Source organism: Embiotoca jacksoni, unplaced genomic scaffold (assembly GCF_022577435.1).
Source record: "Embiotoca jacksoni isolate LCO1_2020_lvr unplaced genomic scaffold, fEmbJac1.0.p SCAF_1, whole genome shotgun sequence".
NCBI lineage: Eukaryota > Metazoa > Chordata > Actinopteri > Embiotocidae > Embiotoca > Embiotoca jacksoni.
Window position 1 is genome coordinate 25933845 of NW_027185229.1, and position 23092 is coordinate 25956936.

General features: G+C 43.7%; 1 protein-coding gene across 5 annotated transcripts; it reads right to left on the reverse strand.

The window, feature by feature from the left end:
* Positions 1-651: 651 nt before the first annotated feature.
* cpne1 (copine I) lies at positions 652-23012 on the reverse strand. 5 transcript variants are annotated; one of them, XM_069150133.1, is made up of 16 exons: positions 22875-23009; positions 9009-9137; positions 8513-8692; positions 8040-8114; positions 7783-7854; positions 7473-7556; positions 7088-7177; positions 6913-7002; positions 6741-6827; positions 6002-6061; positions 5740-5873; positions 5491-5545; positions 5236-5290; positions 4559-4692; positions 4219-4455; positions 652-3651 (listed from the first exon to the last, which is right to left on the reverse strand). In XM_069150133.1, the coding sequence occupies exons 2-16, from the start codon at positions 9135-9137 to the stop codon at positions 3535-3537; spliced, it is 1599 nt and encodes a 532-aa protein (XP_069006234.1). In that variant the 5' UTR covers positions 22875-23009; the 3' UTR covers positions 652-3534. The 5 variants fall into 5 exon arrangements, with proteins under 5 accessions (XP_069006234.1, XP_069006242.1, XP_069006206.1 ...); XM_069150141.1 differs by lacking the exon at positions 22875-23009 and adding an exon at positions 10077-11002; XM_069150105.1 differs by lacking the exons at positions 652-3651; positions 4219-4455; positions 4559-4692; ... (10 more) ...; positions 8513-8692; positions 9009-9137 and adding exons at positions 14482-18539; positions 19747-19815 and having other exon boundaries at positions 22875-23012.
* Positions 23013-23092: the final 80 nt, after the last annotated feature.

Consider the following 23092-nt stretch of genomic DNA (forward strand, 5'->3'; position numbering starts at 1 on the left):
GAGAGCGTTTTCTGCGTATAACTGTACATGTAGGCTTGTTAAAGTGTGTGTGTGTTAGGGCAGGTCTTTTCTAATGTCTGAGAAAGCAAATAGAGTGGCTCGACTAGTTTCCTCATGAGAAAACACACACACACACACACACAAACTTGTTTCGCTCTCCCCGTGTGGGTTTTTATTATGACGCATTTCCTTGCCCTCTACCTCCATTTTAAAATCATCACAACTGTATGTCTAACCTTAATTTTTAACCTAAACCTAATTCTGACCCTAAACCAAGTCTTAACCCTCAAAAAGCAGACTTGACCTCAATTTGGGTCCCCACAGTGACACTTGTCCCCCCCCCTCCGAGGGTTGGTGTGTATTCAGGTTTAGAGCCACAACAGGATATAAAAACATGTACACAAACACACACTCTGCCATCAGAGGTGGCAGGTTTCGGTCAAAGACGTCCGAAAACCAGCAGGAAGAGTGAGGCCATGAAATGTAGCATTTAATTAGCATTAATAACATTTTTAATTCATATTTCACTGCTGTTTCGGCAAATTGTTTTTTTAATCTAATTGACACCCAATACCTGTCTAGCCACTGTGGCTAGAAATTTCTATTTATATAAATTTGAATATTGAAATACAATAAAGGGACACAACGAAGTACTTTCCCAAAGTTGTTTTATTATTGAAACATACATGATGCTGCTGGTTACACAAGGTTAGTTATAATTGTTAGTAAATAGTTAGTTGAATAAATGAGCGGTGGAGCTGGTGGTCACATGATGTGGACCATTTAACAGCACAGTGGGGCAAAGCATTATGGGAGGTGTAGTTCGTTATCATTTAAGTTTTTTGTTTTGTTTTTTTTGTCTTGAGCTGAAGCAGTGATGGTTTTCGAATGTTGAGATATTTGTCCTTTACTTGATGACATCACAGTACCATGTGACCATGCGACCATGCAGACAGGTTTACTGTGAAAATACAGCGAGTACAGCTGAACTCAGATCAGATCTCTACCGTGGTTTTCTAATAATATTCAAGATATTCATCAACAGTTGGTTTACAGGAAAGTTTCAAACATGTGAATCTCCTTTTAACACCTAGAACCAAAAAAAAAAAAGCAAAGGTTATGGCAGCCTGACAGGGACAAACTTCACCCGAGGACAAACGCAGAAGATTTGAACTCATGGTCCCTTAATTAGCTTCTGTGAAGGATTTCAAGTGCGTCTCAAAGCCGATGAAGCTTTTTTTTGTAAAACTGCTATTTTCCTTCCCATATATATATATATATATATATATATTGGCATTTCACAGTTTGTTTTGACAAATGATGAAAGAAAATGAAAGTTCAGTTTCCCAATTAGAAAGTGTTTGTTTGTTCCGTCTCCACAGAATTAAACCAGTGATTCCCAACCTGGAGGTCCAGTTAGATCTGCTTATGATGATTAACTGAACAGTAAACCAGAGGAAAACAGAATATTTGCTTTTCACTGGATAATATTATGTCTTCAAATGTGTTGAAATAAACAATAAATTTTTTGGGGGGGGGTTGAACTGGTCGCAGCGCTTGATAAAGAGGATCTGCATGTTGATGTGTGCGACCAGTTCAGTCAAAGAATGAATTGTTCAAGAGCAGTTTGTTTGGGGGTCACAACAATAAAATATTTACGTAAATAAATGGAGATGTTTTCTTGAATTTCACAAGAATCCAAACTTTTTCAAGCGCAAACTGTTGATTAAAAGGATTAACCTCTTCGCTGGAGTTAAAACAAACCACAGTAATACAAACGATATCAAATACAAATATCTAACTTAAAAAAAAAAACGTAAAAAAAAAAAGAAGGTCAAAAAGGAAAAACATACCTCAAAATCATCTAATATCACTGCCTACAACATTTCCTCATAAATGTGTCGTTTCTTTAAAACACCTACAGTCGGAGTGGTGACCTGAAGTGGTTAAAAAATACTTTAACTGAAATACAGCTGGTTGCCCCGGGTTACAATGTCAAAAAGTTTAAGCAGGGACTTTTTTTTTTTTTTCCCCATCTCTCTTCTTACTTTGCTGTTGTTTCTCAACTATCTGTAATAAAGGCACAAAAACTGAGAATGATAATTACTTTGAGGTGTTTTAAAGTTGAAGTGCTGGCAGCGGCGTATTCTAACTTTATATGTGGCTTTGCTGCAGGTTCGACACGTTTAAATCCGTTTGTGTGTTTCGGCCTCACTGGGAGCTTTTCTGCCGACCTCGTCAGTACCAGTGACCGTTACCGAAGCCCGGTCCTCATGAGGCAGAACATTATTTCTAAGATCCTGATTGGCTTGAGGCCGTCCACGATGAATGGATTGTCATGGATGGATGACAAAGATCCAACAAAACGAACAGAACCACATCTGTCTGCTGTCAGTGTTTACGGGCTTTAAACGATCACTGACCGAGATGAGCCGCGTGTCACGTGGTGCTTTTTTGGGTGCGTTGGCACAATCACGCAGTTGGTTGACTCGGGATGACGGATTAACTGAAGTGCTGCCTGACCCGTGAACAATACTGACATCCCGTTTGAAGCACGGCCCGTCGTCCCGTTTGGTGAAACGAGAGTCGGGCAGCACGGCGGCGGCATCAAGACGAGTCGAGATAGAAAAGTCCAGAAACATTTAGGCCGAAGAGGACGAGCTACGCTAAAGTCTACGTTAAGGCAGAAGTAAAGTCTACGTTAAGGCTGCGGGAGTAAAGCTATTTTGAAGAGTATACAACATAATATCATTCATCATGTAAGTTTCCAGCATTTGGTGCAAAGGCAAAGTGCAAAGTGTTGGCACCTGATCACTAAAGGTAATCAGTCACACACACACACACACACACACAGTGGTACCTGCAGCTGAAGTTCCTCTCGTGTCCACTAGAGGCTGCTGTGATAAAGCTCAGACTGTACAGGAGCAAACGGGGAAACGCAACTTCTGTACGGTGTCTCCACAACAAGTGCAGCTCTCAGCTAATCGGTGACCTTCTTCTGTTACTATGGCAACGGTAAAGGAGTGGGAATGTGGAGCCAAAAAAAAAGGCTGACACTGTATGTATGTGTGTGTGTGTGTGTGTGTGTGTGTGGCTCTGGGATTATTAAACACATGTTAGCAAGCACATGTGATCTGCATAGTTAGTGTGGAAGCAGCAGAAGGGATAAATATTCTATCATCTACACGATATCGTTGCTATTCCACGTATTGAAGAGAGAAATCTGGAAACAGAGTGATTATAAAACTGATAAAAAAAGATAATAATGATTAACTCGGGATGTTGGCCCCTGGCATCCTGATTGGCTGACAGCTGATTGCCGCTTTGTGATTGGCTGACACATCAGGCTGGTCCGCTAAGAGTGGTCAATTTTGTAGGTGAAGGCCGAGTGGAGGAGTATTAGATCGGGGCCTGGAATGAGATGACGGCCTTGATGGGAATGCAGGTGGTGGGTTTAGGACATGTGGGGGATTGTAGGGGGGCAGGGTTTAGGATTTGGGAGGGGGCGGGGGCGGGGTGGGGAGGTGGGGGGGTTTAGGATTTGGGGGCAGCTTGTGGTTTTGGCGGTTCGAAGCCTCTCATTTTGAAATAAGACACCAGCTGGTTGGGAACCTCAGCGAGGACCGACTGAGCCAGAGCCGAAGTGGGAGCCTGGACAGAGAAAAAGAAAAAGAAGTGACGTTAACATTCATGAAATCAGTCGTAACACTTATAATATACATATTAAAATAGTCAGGCACTTGTATGAATGCTGAAACTGATTTTTCTAGCTGCCATCATTTGCCTTTTTATAGTGGCGATTAAGAGATCGATTCGTAACTCTTTTTAATGTGCAAAAGTTCAATTCAAAAGTTTACTTGAAGCTTAAATAAAATCGTCTTTCTTGAGCCGAGTCTTTAAACGACGTTATTCCCTCTTTGTTTTCTCCTGTGAAGAAGAAACTTTTGACTTTTGTACTAACTAGACAGTAACTTTAAAGCATTTCTATTTGACGTTTCGATATCGACCCCAGGACCTCACTGAACCTCTCAGATCATCAAACAGACGATCAAAAAGCTTTTCTACGGTTAAGAGATTCAGAGTCTCTCCAGGGTCTCGACCTTCTGACCGGATTTTCGGTGAAATTTGATCTGGATGCTGATGAACCCTCATTTTATTAGTCATGCTGTGGGAAAGAAAAACGTATCGGCTGTTATCCAAGAAGACGCATAGCCTCACATCTTTGAACTGTCTGAAGGGGACGAACTGGACGATGTCTCTGGCGACGGCCTCGCCCACCGTCGACCTCAGCACGCCGTTGTCTCCGTCCAGAAGCTCCATGGCCTTAAAGTCCGCCGGCCCCACCCCCACGATGATGATTGACAGGGGCAGCTGCGACGCCCGAACTATGGCGTCCTTGGTCTGGTCAAAGTCGGTGATCTCTCCGTCAGTGAGGATGAGGAGGACGAAGTATTGCTGGAGAGACAAAACAGACACAGTTCAAAGTGTCTGACTGTGTGTTTCTGGTTTTGTTTTTGTTTTGTGTGTGTTTTTGTGCGTGTTTTCTGTGCGTGCTCACAGAAGCGTTGTTGGCCTGCGCTGCGCCGGCGGCGATGGAGGCGACATGGTTGATGATGGGAGAGAAGTTTGTGGGTCCAGAGAGTCGAATCTGCGGCAGAACCATCCGGTAGGCTTCGACTATCCCCTGAATGCCTGAGAGAGACCGAAGCAAAGCAGAGACACACGGATGAAAATATTCTGTTTGTTGTGCTGCTGAAACAATCAAAACAAGCATGGAGACGGGGATTTGAAATGCCTCGATTTCTCACAAGCTCTTCCCAAAATCTGCTTGTGTGTATGATGGTCTGTGTGTGTGTGTGTGTGTGTGTGTGTGTGTGTGTGTGTGTGTGTGTGTGTGTGTGATCCTGTGGGTTCACATAGAGAGGACATTGTATGAAAACGATGCTTTCTCCAAACCTCATTAACACTCCTACAGATACTATTCAATGTCATTATTATCGTAATTTACCTGGATCCATTTTCTGCTGCAATCATTTCACACAAAAAAGCAAATACATTTTTTTCTTTTTATTGTAACATAACTTTGTATCTCCCATGACTCATTTAACAAGAACTGAGATGTATTTTGGAGAGTTTGGAACAGCAAAGTACTTAAAACTAGCTTCACCTCAAAAGCTACAAGTGTGTGCGCGTGTGTGTGCGTGCGTGCGTGCGCATGTATGTGCGTGTGTGTACCTTGGCAGTGTGGGTCAGTGGGGTTGAAGTTCAGGGCAAACTCGTGGTGTGCCGCCTGCAAGATCAAAAACAACAATTCAATAAGCCTGTTTTTTTTAAATCAAATCACAACATTTCAAAATCATTTTAAACCTCAGAGGGGCGTCAGGGCTATAAAAAAAAATAAAAATAAATATAAATATATATATATCCCACACGAGATACCAACACAGCCTGTGGAAAGCTGTGCTGTGATTGGTTGGTTAGGGAGCTGACCTTGTAGTCTGGAGGCAGTTTGGCTCCAAAACCGAACGCTGGGAAAAGTTTATCACTGAAACAGGAAACAAAATAAACCAACGTTACAGTCACATAAATAAAAGCACTTCTACTCTCGACAAGAAGTCACGCTGAAGGATGCAGAGTTCAGGGTTTAGGGAGTAGGAGGTGGAGGGGAGGCTGTAGTTTGTAGGGTGTAGACTGTGGTGTGTGTGAAGCTTGTTTGTTTGTGTTGGAGTGAGTACTCACGTGTCGTAGTCCTGGATCACCTGACCCACAGACCACAGAGCAGACAGGTACTGGTTCAGCCCGTCTGCACTCATATAGTGGAGAGACTCGGGTGAGCGAGGATCCCCGTTGGAGCCGGTGAAGTCGATCCCAACCTGCAGCGTTCATACACCAATAGATCATTTATTGTGTTTATGAAAATCTCGCAATCTCTAATAATATTTGAGTGCAAGTGGTTGGTTAAAATAAACCATTTAAAACGTGTTTGCTGATGTTGACATACAGTGAAGTTGATCTGGCAGCCGCCCATCACATAGTCCAGGAAGGTGTACTGAGTCAGCAGCTACACACACACACACACACACACACACACACACAGGGAATCAATCAATGATGTTTTATATACATTCGAGATGAAAATAAACTCGTTAGGTTTCATTGATGCACAGAAGCCCGAGTGAAGTCTGAGCTGCTACACATGTTTTAAACATTATGTCACACATCAGTCTCTCAGAGCACACATTTCCATTTAACTTTTTTTCCTGATGATTTTACTGAAGAGGGATCTTTATAAACAACCGTTCAAATCACACAAATATCCTGTTCTGAACCATGTTGATAAAAACAGATCAGGGCTTCCAATTTGACTTTTCTGGGTTCTTTCATTTTCTGCTTGTATACTCCTCCCTCCTCCTAATTTTCTGACGTTCCTTCATCTTAGTGAAGACCAACGTAGTACCAAGGTGATGTGGATTCCCATGAATCTGTGAAATATCAACTATCAGTTCAGACCTGTATAATAACTTCACTCTGTCACCAATCAAGTAAAAAGCACAGAGGCATTTTTCTGCCCTGAGCAGTGTTTGCAGGTTTCAAAGCTTCCCCGTGAGGTGGTGAGCAGCTTCCAGCAAACTCAACCAATCAGAGGGCTCAGTTCAAAGAAGGAGGGATCTACCAGGTAATGTTATGGTTTACAAAAGCAGCAACTCCCAGCAGGGAACTCTGGGTAATGTCGTCTCTACCTTGCAGCGCTTCACGGAGACAACTCCTGAGTTCTTGTAGCTCTTCTTCTTCTTCTGTTTCTCCGGGTGGATGCAGTCGAATTCCACCTGGACGACAGCACGTCACACAGTTCACTGACCTCAGAGCAGCCAATAGAAATGTGTCACATGTTTTTAATATCAGTGAACTTACCTGTCCAGTTTTCTGCAGCTCAGAGACTTTAGTGGTGAACGAACCAATCAGATCATGAGATCCGTCGCCGTCATGATCAGAACAATCCACCTGGGGGGAGGAAGAGGAGGTTTAATGGGACTGTCGAAGATTTGATTGGTTGCTATGAGTGAGGGTGGATTCTGATTGGTGGAACCTTCAGCGGTTTCTCCAGGTCGCTGCTGCAGAAAGTCTGCAGAGGAACGACGAACTTCTTCCAGGAGGGACTCAGATTGTTCTTCACCACCTGCACGCACGCAAAGAGACACCTTCATCACCTTCAAAACGTTCATCATCTTTATCACATCTACATCCTGCTGTGTGCGCGCTCCGGTACGTCCGTGTGTGGGAAGACAAGACTTTAATGTGTTTAAAGATTGAGGATATTTTGTCAGGTTCTGACAGCGTGGCTTCAGATCTCATCTTGGGATCATTTCTGAACAGCTAGAAAGTGCACCAACTCATAACTGTGGCCTTTAACTTCCTGTTAGCACCAGAAGTGAGGTTTTGTGTTTGGATTGTAGAAATCAACATCAACTGACCTCTGTTCTGTGGACCAGCTGCCACTTTCCATTGTCCCCTTGTTTGGAAATCTCCAGGAACGGATCAGACTTCCCAAACATATCCTGAAAAAGACAGAAGGCAGCATGCTGCCACTTCATTCACTGCGTCTACATGTGCTTCAGTAACCTGTCAGGTGGCCGTCAGCTCAGATCAGACAAATATGACTTGCTTAGCTAGTTTTCGACAGGAGAATATCACCGTCTCGACCGTGTAAGGAAGCAACCGGGTTTACAATCGGAGCCGGCAGGAAGTCACATAAAGAAAGGTATTAAATAGAAGTGAAGTTACCTTCTTGTCCAGGTTTTTGGCCTCCAGCTCCAATTCAATGGCTCTGTTGTCCTTTATCTCCTCAGCACTCACCTGCAGGCACACAAACACACAGTAATGTTTTATGATACATCATATACCGCTGACAAAAAGACATGAGATGTGTCTCAATTAAATGATTAACTGAGGGATAAATCAGTTCAAAAAGTTATATTTTAAATTTACATTAAGGGTTTCACACACACACACACACACACACACACATACACAGTACATACAGTGATGGCTCCTTTCCCTGCAGGTTTGCCTTTCTTCAGCTGCAGAGGTCGGGTCACACCTTTACTGGAAACTATCTGAAACACACACAGAGAAGTTGAGGTCTCCAGCTGAATCCACGACAACTCACTGCCATCTTGCATCGATGTGTTTTTATATATTTGTCCAGTCGAGGGCAGTGAGTCTTATAAAACACTTGATGGGCCTGAGAATCATTTCTGCCTCATAGTAGAAACTGCAGAATGCATTTATGAGCATTTTTATGGATATCAAATGATAAATCAATATCAGTTTCACTCTCCACTGTTGTGACTTTCATTTTTGAAGAGAGAGAGCGAGAGGAGACATTACAAAGGGTCATGACTTCACATGACCTCAAGAGGGAGCTAATACTCCACTGGAAAACACACACAACAACACTGTTAAAAAAAAAATCTTGTTTTTGAGTTAAACCCGATCGTGTCTGGGTGCGTACCTGTCCCAGCGTTAGCTCCACCCCTCCCAGGTAGTCATCATCGCCGAGGTCAGAGGAGGAGTTGTCGATGTCGTAGATTCCCAACTTCAGATTCTGAACCGTCTCAAAGTGATAATCCAGTCTGAGACGCTGACTGAAGGACGGACTGGACGTGTTCTTCAGACGCTCAGTGCGACCCAGCTGACAGACAGACAGACACAAAGAGGGGTTGCGTTTGTTTTTGTTTTGCTCACATAAAAAAAATGCAATCTAAAATAAAACAAAAGTCTGTTTCTTAATCTCAAGGTCCAATTCTTCAGAGGTAAGAACACTATTATTTAGAGAACACCTAATGTGACAGAGCTGTTTGTCCTTCTTTTTCTTCTTCTTCGTTTTAAATGATGAATTGCAACAAGGCAGAGCATTAGCGCCACCTATTGCCGTGTTATAAAGTCCTTATATTCTAGGTGTGCACAGGATTGTGACACGCGTGTCCCGTGACGTGACTGTATGTTACCTCGGTCCAGCTGTCTCCTCCGGAGCTCTGCAGCAGCACACACAGCGGGTCAGACTTTGATCCGACATCTTTGTCCAGCAGGTTGGTGCAGGAGATGGTCAGCTCCACCTTAGTGACACAGTCCGCCATCTGAGTGGGGGGAGGGGGTGGAGGGTAGGGTGGGGGGTGGAGGAGCAGAGAGAGACCTGAAGATCAGCGTGGATCATAATATTTTATAGAATAATTTAGCGTCTTAACAGTGTAACGCTTAAAACCTTCTGGTGCGTTTAAAAAAAAACAAAAAAAACGCAGAAGAAGCAGTAATAATTTGTATCTTTATAACTGCTGCATGTGTAAATAAGCCGCTTCTTGCCGTATCAGCTTAAAAGGTGATGTTGCAGCGAGAGAACCATCCATCGTTTCAACCTGACGTTTCCCGAATAGGGAAGTCGCAGCGCTTAAAAACCACCAATAAAACCCCTCATTGACCAAGAAAGTACAGATGCACACACCCAACCGCAGTGTGAGCCGACCTGCACAACGCAAGCAGTGATCGTTTTATGATAGTTCAAACTCCAGTCTGCACTAAAAGTAATTGATGTCACCAGTGACTTCACTGCTGCACCACATGAATTCAGTTCCTCTCTAAATGATCCACCTCCACCCACCCACCCCACCCACTGTGCTCTTCTCATCCGGCATCACAGGCCCTCGATGAAAGTTTGTTGAGAAAGCACTATATGACTACATTCATTTATCTTTTCCACATTTAAAAAAAAAAAAAAAAAAAAGGAGGCTTTTTAAAGCACATTTGACTGTTTACTAACAGGCCGCACCTGAACTGCTGCTGAATTGCACCCCTCTTCATTTATCAGTAACGAGCAGCACCTGAAAGCAACACCGGTACCTGAAAGCACCACCGGCATGACACTATGACTAAGGCTGTAAAACCAGTTAGCCTGTTAAACCAGCAGTTTTTTTTTTTGTTTTTTTTTCACAAAAAACACAACATTTATCTGTCTCTAATCCCCCCCTCCACCCCCCACCACTCACACACAGGTTTATGCCAATATAAACTCTGTTATTCACCGTTATAAGTTGTCTCGTTCAAATCGCAGGAAAAAGAACCACCCAATGCGGATGACAGCCACTCCTACAGTCCGGAAACGGAAACGACGTCTTTTCCAAGAGATTACAAACACCCGAGAGAAATACACGACACCTCTTTAAGGCTTTTTAACCAAAAAGCTTCTTTTTTTTTTTTTCTTTTTTTTTAAAACTGTGACAGAGACAGAAAACAGCCGTTTGCCTCCGTTCAACAGCTTCAGCTAACAGGGAGCGGCAAATAACACAGACGGCTGTCTTGATTGGACAGAGAGGTCCGTGCTCGTGTTCTGATTGGACAAGACGACTGTCAATCAGGCTGTCGAGAGGAACAGAGACTGGGCGACGTTTGCAGCACGTGTAAAGCTGGCAGTAACAAATATCTTCCGATCAGACTCCTTCAAAATAAAAGCAGCATTACGAGCAATGACGCGTCCCAAATAAACTGCAGTGTCGGCTGTAATAAATACATGACAAATAGAAGTTTATGAAATATGCTCTCACAACAGGAATACCTACATATTCCTTTTCTGATTGTTATTACTATTATTTTAGGAGATGTGGGTACAGAGGGACAAGAACAACAGCACAAGGGAAGCTGGAGTCTACCAACTATAATCAGAATTGCCACAACTTATCACATTAGATCCTACATTATGTATGCTATCTATAAGCATTGTATACAAATTAAACTACCAACAGCAATCGTAATATAGCAAGGTCCATAAAGCCAGTAACACAAATAGGGCAACACCAAAAGAAAGAAGTTCACAGTCCTTCTAGTCCTGCAAAACTAAGGCTGCTCCCTCCGTAGACAACACGTCTGATACACTTTTCATGCTTAAAGCAAGAACACGTCAGTTGATTGCTTGTGCAATTTGTTTAACAAATAAAATGGTATGCACACTGGTAGTATTTAATAGTAAAGGAGTCACTATCTCCAGAAAATGTTGTTGAAAATGTGTATCTTTAGATAAGAACTTTTCTTTGACAAACAGGTCCATTGAAGGATAAAAGATTGCACACTTTAAGGGTGTCTTAAAAGGTCTGTGCTTTTACATTGAAAAGCACACATTTAGACCGGAAGTGCTGCTACTGCTGCTGCAGCTACATTCATTCTCTGTGATGAAGCTGATGATGTAGGAAGGAGATGGGAGGGAAAGCAGAAAAAGTCTCAAGTATAATGAACAACAGTTAGAGCAGAAAAGTCACAGAACAAACAGAACACAGCGTGAGCTGACCTCCCCACGGAGAAAAGATCCATTTTATTCAGCCACATTTTCCACTTTGAAGTAGAACCACGACAGAGTCTGAAAAAGCTGCAGACCGTCATAATCACCAATGAGAAACAGAACGTGAGGCCAAAACACAGAAAAATGCAGTACTGAGAAAAAGAAAGGGGCCTAGAAATGTTCTGTCGATTACCGTTAAAAACAAACACACACACACAACTCCTGCTTCATTGATACTGATTCATTCACTCATAAACTGTGATGAAGAGTTGGGACAGGTTTACACATGATGTGGAACACGAGGAAGAACCTTAAGCTACTTAATTGGGATATGAGGGGAAACGGGATGTTATTTCGTTCTTATTTAATTACTTTATTCTATCGTTATCATTGAGCTCCATTCTCAAAAGTAACTTAGCCTATAACAGCTGACGGAAGAAGAGGGGGAAAAGTGTAAAGCCAAATACTCTGGTTAAGTGCAGTAAAGAGCCTCATAATCACAGGTGACCATCAGCTGCCACGACATCTACGAGAGCCTGCAGAGATCATTACTTGGTCTCACAATTCAATTTGAAATTTTCCTCCAAAACAGGCTCCTACAAAACGTTGATGTAATGCCTCAGAAATCTATTATTACATATGCAAACATCAAGCTTCTTAACTCCCAAAGCAAATTATAAGAAATAAACAACCTGCCATCTGAAAGCTGACAGTAATTGTTTTTTGTTTTTTTTAAGAAAAGGCCTCAAGCGAAGCCAGAAATCCTGGTGTAGACCTGAACCTTAATAACCACATTAAGATAATTACAAAGTCAGCCCTCTTTCACCTTAATAATATACGAAAGTTGAAAGGATTCATGCCTCAGGAGGATTTGGAAAACACCTGTCCATATGTTTATCTTCACTCAACTGAACCACTATAATGCTGTATTTACAGGTCTCTCTAAGTATTTGATCTGACAGCCGCAGCTTGAGTCCTCATCAGGACTAAAGAATGATGATCATATCACTGCAGTTCTCAGATCTTTAGTCTGACTTTCTGCCCGTCAAACAATCTACTTCAAAATACTCCTGTTCGTTCATAACGCATGCAGTGTTCTGCATTTATGCTCCACATCTGGAACAAAGTCCGAAACAACTGCAAGTCTGCTGCACCTCTCGGCTCTTATTTCCATTTCTAAAACTGCACGATAACTTTTACTATTCTAGTTCTTATTTATATTTTCAACATTTAACTTTATATTTTCCACCTTTCCCGTTTGCATATTGTCTTGATGCCTTTTACGTTCAATTCAAAGTGCTTTTACATCTTGAATTGTGTTGTTGAAGCAATGTGTTGTATAAATAAACCTGCTTGGATAACCACCATCAACCAACTCCCAAATGCAACCCAGCGGCTAACGGAGGCAAATATCTGCCATCTATAACTCTATACGTCACATCTACCAGTTAAAATGTACCATCTAGTAGCCGTTATCTTCCATCGACAGACTACCGTGCACCAGTTATCATCCTCCGGTCACTAGCTCCCAATTTTGTAACTCAACATCGACGTAAATAAAGAATTATTCCCTTTAAAAGGAGAACATTACTGATAATGATGCTCAACAGGCTACTGTTGATAAATAAATCTGTCATTTTTCCTTTGTTTTAAATGCAGCATCTTTTGTGTCTGCCACTCACCTGCAAGATCTGCTATTTGTCTTTCTATTACGCTGAAGGGGGGGCAGTTAAATGATTGACAGCTCAGTGGTAGTCTGTCCCACCCTCCCCACACCCCCCCACCCCCCCGCCCTCCACCAAAACCCACTGTTTAGACTTATTTCCAGATGTCTCATCAGGTTTTTGTTGTTTTATTCCAATGCATTCTCCCTTCACAACATCAACAGACACACTCATCTTTACCTACAACCATTTGTCTACACAGTGTTTCACTTCACTTTATTGGGGCCAGTGAATCTCTTTCACGCACACACAGACTTCGAACGAAGCATGCACATTCAGTTGAACATTGGATTTGTACCTGTTTGGAGGTTAACCATTTCCTGAAAGCGGACGACTCCTCTTCCGACAAAACTACATCCACTGACAGTAACTACTAGTTACTGTCGCTTCAATCCCACCAAATTCACACGAGACTGAGTGTGCGAGCTAAAGAGGAAAGAACTGCAGCATAAAGCACATCACAGAAGCTCCGAGCGGACGGGGCGACTAGCGTTGAAATAAAAACTTTATGACATTTTGGTTTGACAACCAGTTAATTATGTTTACAAGAACCTGCTTGTGACATCCCGACCTCAGGATCACTGACTTAAAAATCTTAATATGGGCACCATTTATCTATTTGAGCACTATCTCGGGCAAACTGCCTGTAACCACGTCATGATTGGGTGCCAAAGTTTTGCGAGGTAATTCATAAGTAGTTCATCAAGAAATTCCCACCATTTACTGAAGGGATCTAACAGAACTAATAGTAAAGGCCTGCAGCTCTCAGATGTAGTTTTGCACCGCCTGGAGTATGTGTGGAATTGATGAGCTTTTGTTAGTGTTTCTGGACATTTATAATACTAAATATTTCTAAATAAGTCCAATGGAATATGTTGTCCAGCAAGCCATTAGGTTCCCTGCAAGTTTAGCTGTAAGCTTTAATGTGGAGGTGGTTACAATTGCTGGGAGTCCACCGAGGTGAAAACTGCTCAACCAGGCATGTCATAGTAAAATGCATCAGGATTAACAGACTCTAATGGCTTGGTTTCAAGTCATCAGGGGCAAAAACTAAATTTAAAAAAAGGTTTAAATCAAGGTCTATGGCCCTACAGGCCAGAAAGCAGCAACTTTACAGTTAAGAAATAAATTAAAGTTACTGGACCTTCTCTAGCATATCTTTCACTTTGCTACTTATTCTAAAAGAATATGTGGCTAAGGCTCAGATATAAAAGTATGATATAAAATGATTACTTGAGGCACAAAGTTGCATTTTAAAGTACCTCATTTTGCCTTTTAGGATGTTGACACAAAAAGTCATCCGTACTCTAAAAAGAACAACCCAGCCGTCCATCAGGTTTGACAAAATAGAGAAACAAGAGACCTCTTTCACCAATAATCGCTTCCATCATCAGGCAGTGAAGAGCAGAAAGTCAGAGAGAGAGAGAGAGCTGATCGCAGGTGAGGAACTTCCTTTTATTAGCCAAAGTAAAGGAGACTCCACATCATGTATGGTTCTTCGTTCATAGAAGTTTGTTCACACTGACAATAGAAACAAAAATGAACTTTTAAGGTGAAAACACCCAAAACATGATCAAACATACATAGAACAAAAAAGCTACCATACTAAAAACACTAGACTTCATCTCGGCACTCTACAGTCCAAACACCTACTGAGCATGTGCTGTGGAAAAGAGGGGTTGGGGGTGGGGTGGGGGGGGGGGGGGAGCGGCATTGTTTGAAAAACAGCAACATCAGAAAAAAGAGACAGAAGAAAAGAACTCAGCGGCCCTAATTAACAAAATAAAACATGAGTCAGCAACCTGTCAACCCCACATCCTCTCCATGGCAACAGAGAACTGTTGCAACAAAGAATTGTGTCGACATTTTACCATAGCAACAGTGTCAGCCTTTACAATGGCAACAGTATAATTCTTACCACAGCGAGGGGACATCTCAACAATTCACCATAGCAACAGAGCATAAACATTTGATCATGGCAACAGAGCTTTTAATCATGATTTTACCACAGCAACAAGGAATGTGAAGACTTTACCAAGGCATCAAAGCACTGTAGTAGAAAGGCTTTTCATCTACAGCAGGTTTAACCATAGCAACAGATTTTACCATAGCAACAGAGAATGTAAAGATTTTAGTGTGCCAACAGAGCATGTAAAGATTTTACCATAGCAACAGAACATACACATTTTATCATGGCAACATACTGTGGCTGTTCATCACTTTACCATAGCAACAGAGCATGTTAAGATATTACCATGGCAACAGAGCATGTAAATTTCAAACCACAGCAGCACAGCATATTAAAGCGTATACAGCACAAACATTATTTTTCCACCACTTCACAATGATCATGTTACCATAGCAACAAAACAGGTGAGCGTGTTCAGTGTGTCAACATGATATGACAAAAAGCTGCATTGTCACGGAAACAAGAAAGGACCAAAATCCTGCCAAAATCATCATCATCATCGTTATCATCAGTCTGTGCTATCAGAGTCAGTGGAGCAGCTGCAAAAAAAGAGCAGTCTGGATCACAGCTTTCTTATTAGACAGACTGCAGGGGTGTGTGAGGCTTACCTGCCAATATTTACACACAGGGGGCGGAGCTTCAGTAATATCTGACAGTCAGTGAACAGGGCATGGTTAGCTTAAGTCCAAAATCAGCTATGGATAAAGTTGTCTTTGCTTGAACGGTTGATCCAGGAGGATGTACTTTTTCTTTTTTTATATACAGTCTGTTTTGGGCGGGGCTTCAACCCAGGCTTATCTTAACCTTGCGTGCGCCAATAGGTCGGTCATTAAGGTCCATAACTGCAGCAGCAGCTTCCTCGTGGTTCTGGAAGGCCACCATGGCCTCACCAGTTGGGAGACCTTTCTCACTGAACTGTAAGCAGACCGAGCCTGGCAGGACCTGGTAGCCGTAGAAAAAGTCCATGATCTCATCTACGGTTACTGTGAACGGCATGTTCTGAAGTTTTACAATTGTTGGACCGGCAGCACCGCGTTGATTGCTGGGATTGCTGGATCCTCCGGGGGCCGGCTGGTTGCGGAGACCTTCGGTCCCCGGAGTGAACACCTGCTGTCCAGCAGCTGCCCCGCCCCCTTGACGTCCTGGGTTGTTGTTGGCCCCTCCTCCTCCTCGATTCTGTCCTCCTCCACCTCCTTTTCTGTTGGCATTGTCAAACGGCACCAAGCCTCTCAGCCCGTCCTGGCTGAACGGAGCTCCTCCTGCACCTCCAGGCCGAAAGCCCGGTGGCTCCAAGATTGGTGCTCCGGGAAGCCCTGCGACGAGTGGAGGAGCCACGCCCAGATTCACGTCCCCCAACCCTGCAGCCAGCGGAGGCAGAGGAGGAGGGCCTGCCAGCCCGTTTCCTGGGGCTGAGAATGGAGTAACAAAGGGAGCGCTGTTGAGGTTCCCCATGGTGTTTCTGAGAAAGTTAAACTCCTCCCCACTAATTCCGGCAAATGGGTTGATCTGGGGCTGCTGGGGACTGGGCTGGGCTTGCTGGTGCTGGTTCTGGATTTGATTCTGCTGGTTCTGGTTGCGCTGGCCCCTCTTGTTTTGGGGTGGAGGATTTCTCTCAATTTCCTTCATCTGCTCAAAGGTCACCAGATGGACAAAGGCATCACGACCATTGAGTTTCTGGCGATGTAGTCTTTCAGCTTTGCGGGCATCTTCCTCAGTTTGCAGCTGGAAGATGGCTTGCCCTAAACCGTTGCCATGGCTATCGGTCAGGACCTTTAGGGTGTCCTCGTAGAGGCCCACACCCTCTAGGAAGGCACGAACATCCTTCTTGGAAATGTTGTACGGGATGTTGGTGATGTGGGCGCAATTCCTGGGAGCTTTCATGCCATCTTGGTTCTTGCCATCACCTTGTGCTGCTTCACGTTTGCGGATCGAGTCAATCTTTTCAAGCATTCCCTTTCGGCTGATTGGGTGGACTTGGATGAAGCGGGTGCCCATGTATTGCATGTGAGCACCAAGTGCACTCTTGTGGTCCTGTTCTGATTTGAACTCGAGGAAGCCCTCTCCTGTGGCTCGCCCGTTAGGCCCATAGGCAATGTAGACGCTGTCTTCCACAATGGCCAGATTCTTAAAGAACTCCTTAATCTGTTTTTTGTCAGCTTCGTAAGGAAGGCCCTTCAGGTAGACGCAATACTCCTGCCGGTGAGGAGATCGTGACCTTCCTCGCTGATCCCTCCCTCCTGGCCCAGTATTACCACGGCGGTGCTGCTGGTCCTGTGACTCATTGCTGTTATTTGATTTGCCAATATGGTGAGGAGCATGGCCTATCCCACTATCATGCAGGCTTGCCCACTGACGCTCAGAGCTTGGAGTGATCTCAATGAATCTCTGGCCCATCATGCCACCTCCCCGCTTTACAGCTTCAAAACTGTCCTGGGGTGAGAAGAACCTGACCATAGCCCTGCCAGTTGGCCGACCCTGCCCATCCCTCACTAGGCGAACCCCGTCTACCCCCAGACCCCGAAAAAAGTCCCTGACTTCAACCTCTGAGCATGAGAACGGGAGGTTCTGCAGGAGAACAAACAATTCATCGGGATTGGCCACTCCTGCTCCAGTGGCTGCGGCAGCAGCAGCCTTCATGTGGGCCTGAAGGCCAAGTGAGGCCAGAGGGGAGAGGGGGTTAAAGAGCATAGGATTAGGGGTTCCAAGAGGAAGGCCAGAGCCCAGTCCTGCTGGCGGTGGGAGGGAAGGGTTGAAAGGAGGCATGGAGGACATGTGGTGGAGGTGGGACATAGGAGGCACTGGAGGACCTTGGGACAGCTGGGAAACAGAAGGGACAGGGGGGAGGGAAGACACCGGCGGAGGAACAGGAATGTTGGGGAGTGTGGGCATCGGCGGCATGGAGGCCATGCTGGGAAGTGGCGGCATGGGTGGTGGACCCGCATTCAGTGATGCCAGAGCTGTGGTGATTGTGGGGGCAGAACTGTAGCTGTTGGGGAAGCTGGGCACCACGCTGGCCAAGCTGGCTGCCGACTTGTTGCTCGGGGGCTCCTGGGATGAGCTCGTTGCCGTCACCGAGGCCGGGGCGTTGCTGAAACCCTGGTTTCCATGGCTACCACTTCTCGCCCCTGCCCCAGACTGCACCGTGGGTATGGGGGCAGCGCCCGCTTGTCGGTTGGGATTTCCTGCTGTAGGTGCAGCCATCTCCACGGCCCCGGCCCCAGCCTCAAATCTGCGGCGGCTGAGTTCGATCATGCTTTGCATTTCTGTCTTGCTGCTAAGCAAAAGTGACACTTTAGAGACCTTAATGGACCCGCCTGTTCGCATCATCCCCAGTCGAGCATCCTCATCAGTGGCGAAGACGATGAAAGCCTCACCATGTTCACCCCCAACGATGTGCACTCCCCCGTCAGGAATGGTGAGGCCAGAGAAGAAGTGTCTGATGTCCATGGTGCCGGCCACTATGGGCAGACCCTGCAGCCTGATGACTACTGCCATACTGACTGCTAAACAACAGCCCTACAACCTGGGGAGAAAGCAACACTACCATCAGATCAATAGCAGAAAAGGAGAGACCAGTGGTTTCCAGATGTTTTCCCAGTAAACTCAGATGTAACTTTGCAGGCCAATAAAACGTAGTCAACACGGCTTAGTTTTCAAATTCTTTTGAATAACCCAGACACCATTTTTAAAACTTCATACACCCATTTGTGGGTCAAGACATCTGGAAACCAGTGGGTTTTTGGAAAGGGGTGGTGAGTGAATTTTGCAAAATTTTGGAGGAACTGGCAAAAAAAGCTGAACTAAAACAGTCTCTGCAGCTTTGAATGAGTTTGATAAGCTTGTTCTTCCACAGAAAAATTATTAAATCATGCTGCACATCCCATTATTTGTTAGATCACAACAGAAGCTTAAGCATGAACATAGCTTCAGTGCTAAATAATTTGTGTTGTAAAAAATTACATGGCAGAGGATGAACAAATTACGTTATAGCCTAGATACCAACAGGAAGGAACAAAATACACCACACTGACAGTTTGTCCTGCACTAAAAGGCTAAAACGTGTTTCCTGTGCTTAAACAGACAAATATTTGTCTTCAGTGAAATCTTTCATTGATGACTAAGTTTGGCCAAACTTTTTGCCAGATATATACGGTAACTATGCCACTTTCTTGTTTTCTGAAGCAAGCATGCACCAGGGCCATGTCACACTCTATAAATCCTCCCAGTGAGGTCAGTTTGGTTTGTAAAATAACAACTCACACAGCTTCTATTTTATCCAGCAAGTGTAGTCAGTTTTCAGCAGACCTTAGATGCACCTTGTGTGTTTCAGTAAAAGCCCAAAACCAGACTTACAAAAGAAACTTTTTAACGCAACTTATTTTGCTGGACATTAAGGCCAACAGTATCCTTCAAATTAGGTGTTTATTGTGTCACCTAGCAGGATGTGAAGACCATTAGTGAAGTAAGAGATTTGGCTAACTTTGAAACAGATAATGACATTTCAGAAGACATCGTCATTCAACCCAATTCATTTGAAGATCACTGAGGCCTTCAATCTCAGCAGATGTGCTCTGTGTAGTCACTCCTGCATATAGCTGAGAAGTTGCTGGCAATTTAGTTCTTTGCAGTAAGCCTTACTGTTCTCTACCATGCAGTACAAAAATATTGCTTATATTAATTGTGAAATACTTCGTGCAACAGTAAACCTTCAAGAATCTCATGCAACTCACCAATGCAACTAAGCTGTGTGTAAAGTTTCACTGTGTAACAGACAGAAGATTTCTGCAGGATACTGAAACCTGGTGAAAAGGTCAGAGAAACAAACATTCCTGTTCAAAACATCTTTCACACATCAGACTGACAGTAAGTTCTACATGAGCTTCCAGGGACCGGAGTGTTGGTGATTTTAGCAGGTTGTGTTTAATCAGTGTCAACAACTAGCTTTCAAATCAGACTCCAAAAAAAAAAAAAAAGTGTTGAATATGCCCAAAGTATTGTGTCATGTATGATTTCAGCCGAGCAAATAAATGATTGCCTTTAACCTGAGCACAACACAAAGAAAACCCCGACTTAGATCCCAACTTGGAGACTTTTGACAAATATATTGCGCCAGCAGAAGCTTTTCCTTCATGACAGCAGAGACAACACACCTGTCGAAAACCAAACTTCATCATGACGAAGACCAAATATCAAACTAGAGCCAAACTTTTCCGTACACTCGCAGCCTGAAGACAGGACATGCCGACCTACAGGGGTTCCACTGATCTCAACAACCAGCGAGTCACCAGTCAGCAACGACCCAGAAGGTATTTGGCCACCGGGTGGCCAGCGAGATCCCAAAGATCTGGACCCTCAAGCATCACCAAGTGAGTACGAGTCACCAAGCAGCACTTCAGCAGCTGGTTGCAAAACACCACCGACACGTGTAACCAGCAAATGCGCAACACATCGTCATCACAACATCAGCATCATGTTAACAGTAGCAACAGCAGTAACTTATCCACCAGAGCAGTAAGAGCAACATCATCAACATTTTGACAAAGCGATGTCGGGTACATGTAAACCAAAGCGAACATTAGCATCATGTCAACCAGAGCAACATTAGCAATATAAAACCCCAGCGACATCAGCAACCGATTGCCAGCACAGCACCAAAGACAGCAGCTGATCAGAAGAGACAGTAAACAGCAATGAGGAACAGAGCGAAGCGTTTACCGCACCGGTAAAAACAAAAACAAGTTGTCCGGCTGAGCGACAGCAGTTGGAGCAAACCTTGCTGCTCCCACAATCCTCGGTATCGACGTCTGAGACGGACATCTCGCTGCACTAACACTTCAGTCACCCTGTGGCTCACAAAATAGTTGATAAATAGTGAAAACACAAACTTCTGAAGTCTTTACGTCAGGCTGCAACCTGCAGCTCACCGCACCTTTCAACATGATACCTGACGTCGTCGTCGGTGAGAGCAGCGTTCAACTTCAGCACCAACAAATCACTGGCAAATGACCGGCAGTTCACCCAGTCCTTTCTTCAAAATGGATTTTTCCACCTTAACATCCACTTCTCGTCACTTTTTTGCACCAAAACGACCGACGATCTCTGAAACATCAACAGCAGTGACAGGAAGAAACACAGCGAGAGAGGGGAAAAACAAAAACCCAACAGCTAATGGTGTCAGAGAAACAACTCAGGAATCCAGAGGCAGGTGAAAACGGTCAAAGGAAGCTGAGTTTTCCACTCTCAGTAACAAAGGAACAATATGGAGCTGATTAAAGACAGAAAGAAACCTCCTGCAAACAGACAAGAAAACCAGAGAGAAATTTTCAATGCAGCAAATTAAGGAGCAAAGCTTAAATCAGAAATACATAACCGGCCACATGTTGGCCTCTAAACTCAAAACACAGCGAAAAGAGTGGAGCGCCACAAATAACTCAAAACACCAAAACAGAACTGACTCAAGAAGGACGATGAGGGACTCACTGGACAACATGGAGCTCAAAGCTCAGACAGCACAGCAGCTGGACAGATGAGGCCAGGAGCACCAAGCCCTTTCCATCTAATTAAAAGTAATTTACTATAGCTGTATGCTCCACAACTTACCCCTCCATCTATTTTGGACTGGTAAATATCTCCGGCTCTGTTTGCACAGAACTCCACTACTGACCTGCACCACTGAACTTTGAGAGAAAAACCATTAAACCTAACCAAAGATTCACCAAATGAGAACTCATTTCAGACATGCACCTTGTTATACGAATGTTTGAGCAGTTTTAAATGGTCATGTTTAAATAATATTATTATTTTATATAAATAATGTGTGTGTGAAGAGGACGCGCCTTAAACATTGAATGTCCAGCAGAATGCTGAACATACTGCAAGTGAGAAACGAGGAATTAAATATAAAATCACATAACCCCTCTCTTATGTAAAATATGCAGCAGAAGTCTATGTTCTGTGTAATAAGTGATGATATTGTTTTATTTACAAACGACAGGATTAGCTAAGCCTTCTCCATGTGCCTGGTCAAAATTACTCCAGAGATAAACAAGCACGTAAAAAATTAATTTTAATGTTCCTAACTTTGTTTAAAAAAAAAAAAAAAAAAAAAAAAAATTTAACCACTCTTTTTTTGTGTGTGTCTATATTATAAAAAACTCTATTTCGCAGGGTTCATGTCTGAAAACAACATGAATGAGTTTTAGTACATCACCACCAGCTACCAGAAAAAGTCCCAGTAAGTCTCCATGACAACTGCCACTCATCTTGATCGACTCTCTACCAGCTCACATCGTTAAGCGTTGTGTGTGCGGCGTCATGACGCAAGAGGGGGGGGGGCGTGGTTTAGGGATTCCAGTGATGATTGACGGTTGCGTAGCTCAAACTGTGAACTAAGCTGAATAAAAATAAATAAATAAAACCCGAGGACAGAGCAAGACTCACAAACTCTCCTTATAAAAGAAACTACAACACAAACAGCTGATGATAACTACATTCATTTATACCTCGGCTAAGGTGGCTAACGAGTAGTTAGCAGCCGCAGCTAAGACACAATTATAATTACCAAACCTGACCTTTTTTTTTTTTTTAAAACAAGCGGTAATTTTTACTAAACAAACAGTCCTTTACAGAAAATTCCTAAAAACAAAAAATAATAACAGCTAACTTAACTAGTTAACAGCAGAAAATAAAAATAAAGTTGAATATAGCTTTGGCTACCTTGCGGGCTAACGTTCCGTTAGCAACCTAGCTGCTAGTGAACCTTGGGCTTTTTGTGCGTGTGTGTGTGTGTGTGTCGGAGCGGAGCTCGGCTCCCGGGGTGAGTGCGTCATCGAGCGGGCTGCCGCTAGTGGATTCTTACCGAAAAATTTGTCAACAAACACACTTGAGGTTTAACTCGTGAATGTAGGTCTTTTTTTTTTTCTCTCTTCTTCTCTTCTCTCTCCCGCGAGCTGCTACTGCACGAAATGTCGGCGTAAACACCGCGATGTGACACGTGTTCTCGCGAGAGGATGTATGACGTCAGAGGGAGACCATTCACGAAATGTGCATTTAAAGAAAAGCTTCTGTTATGTGTTT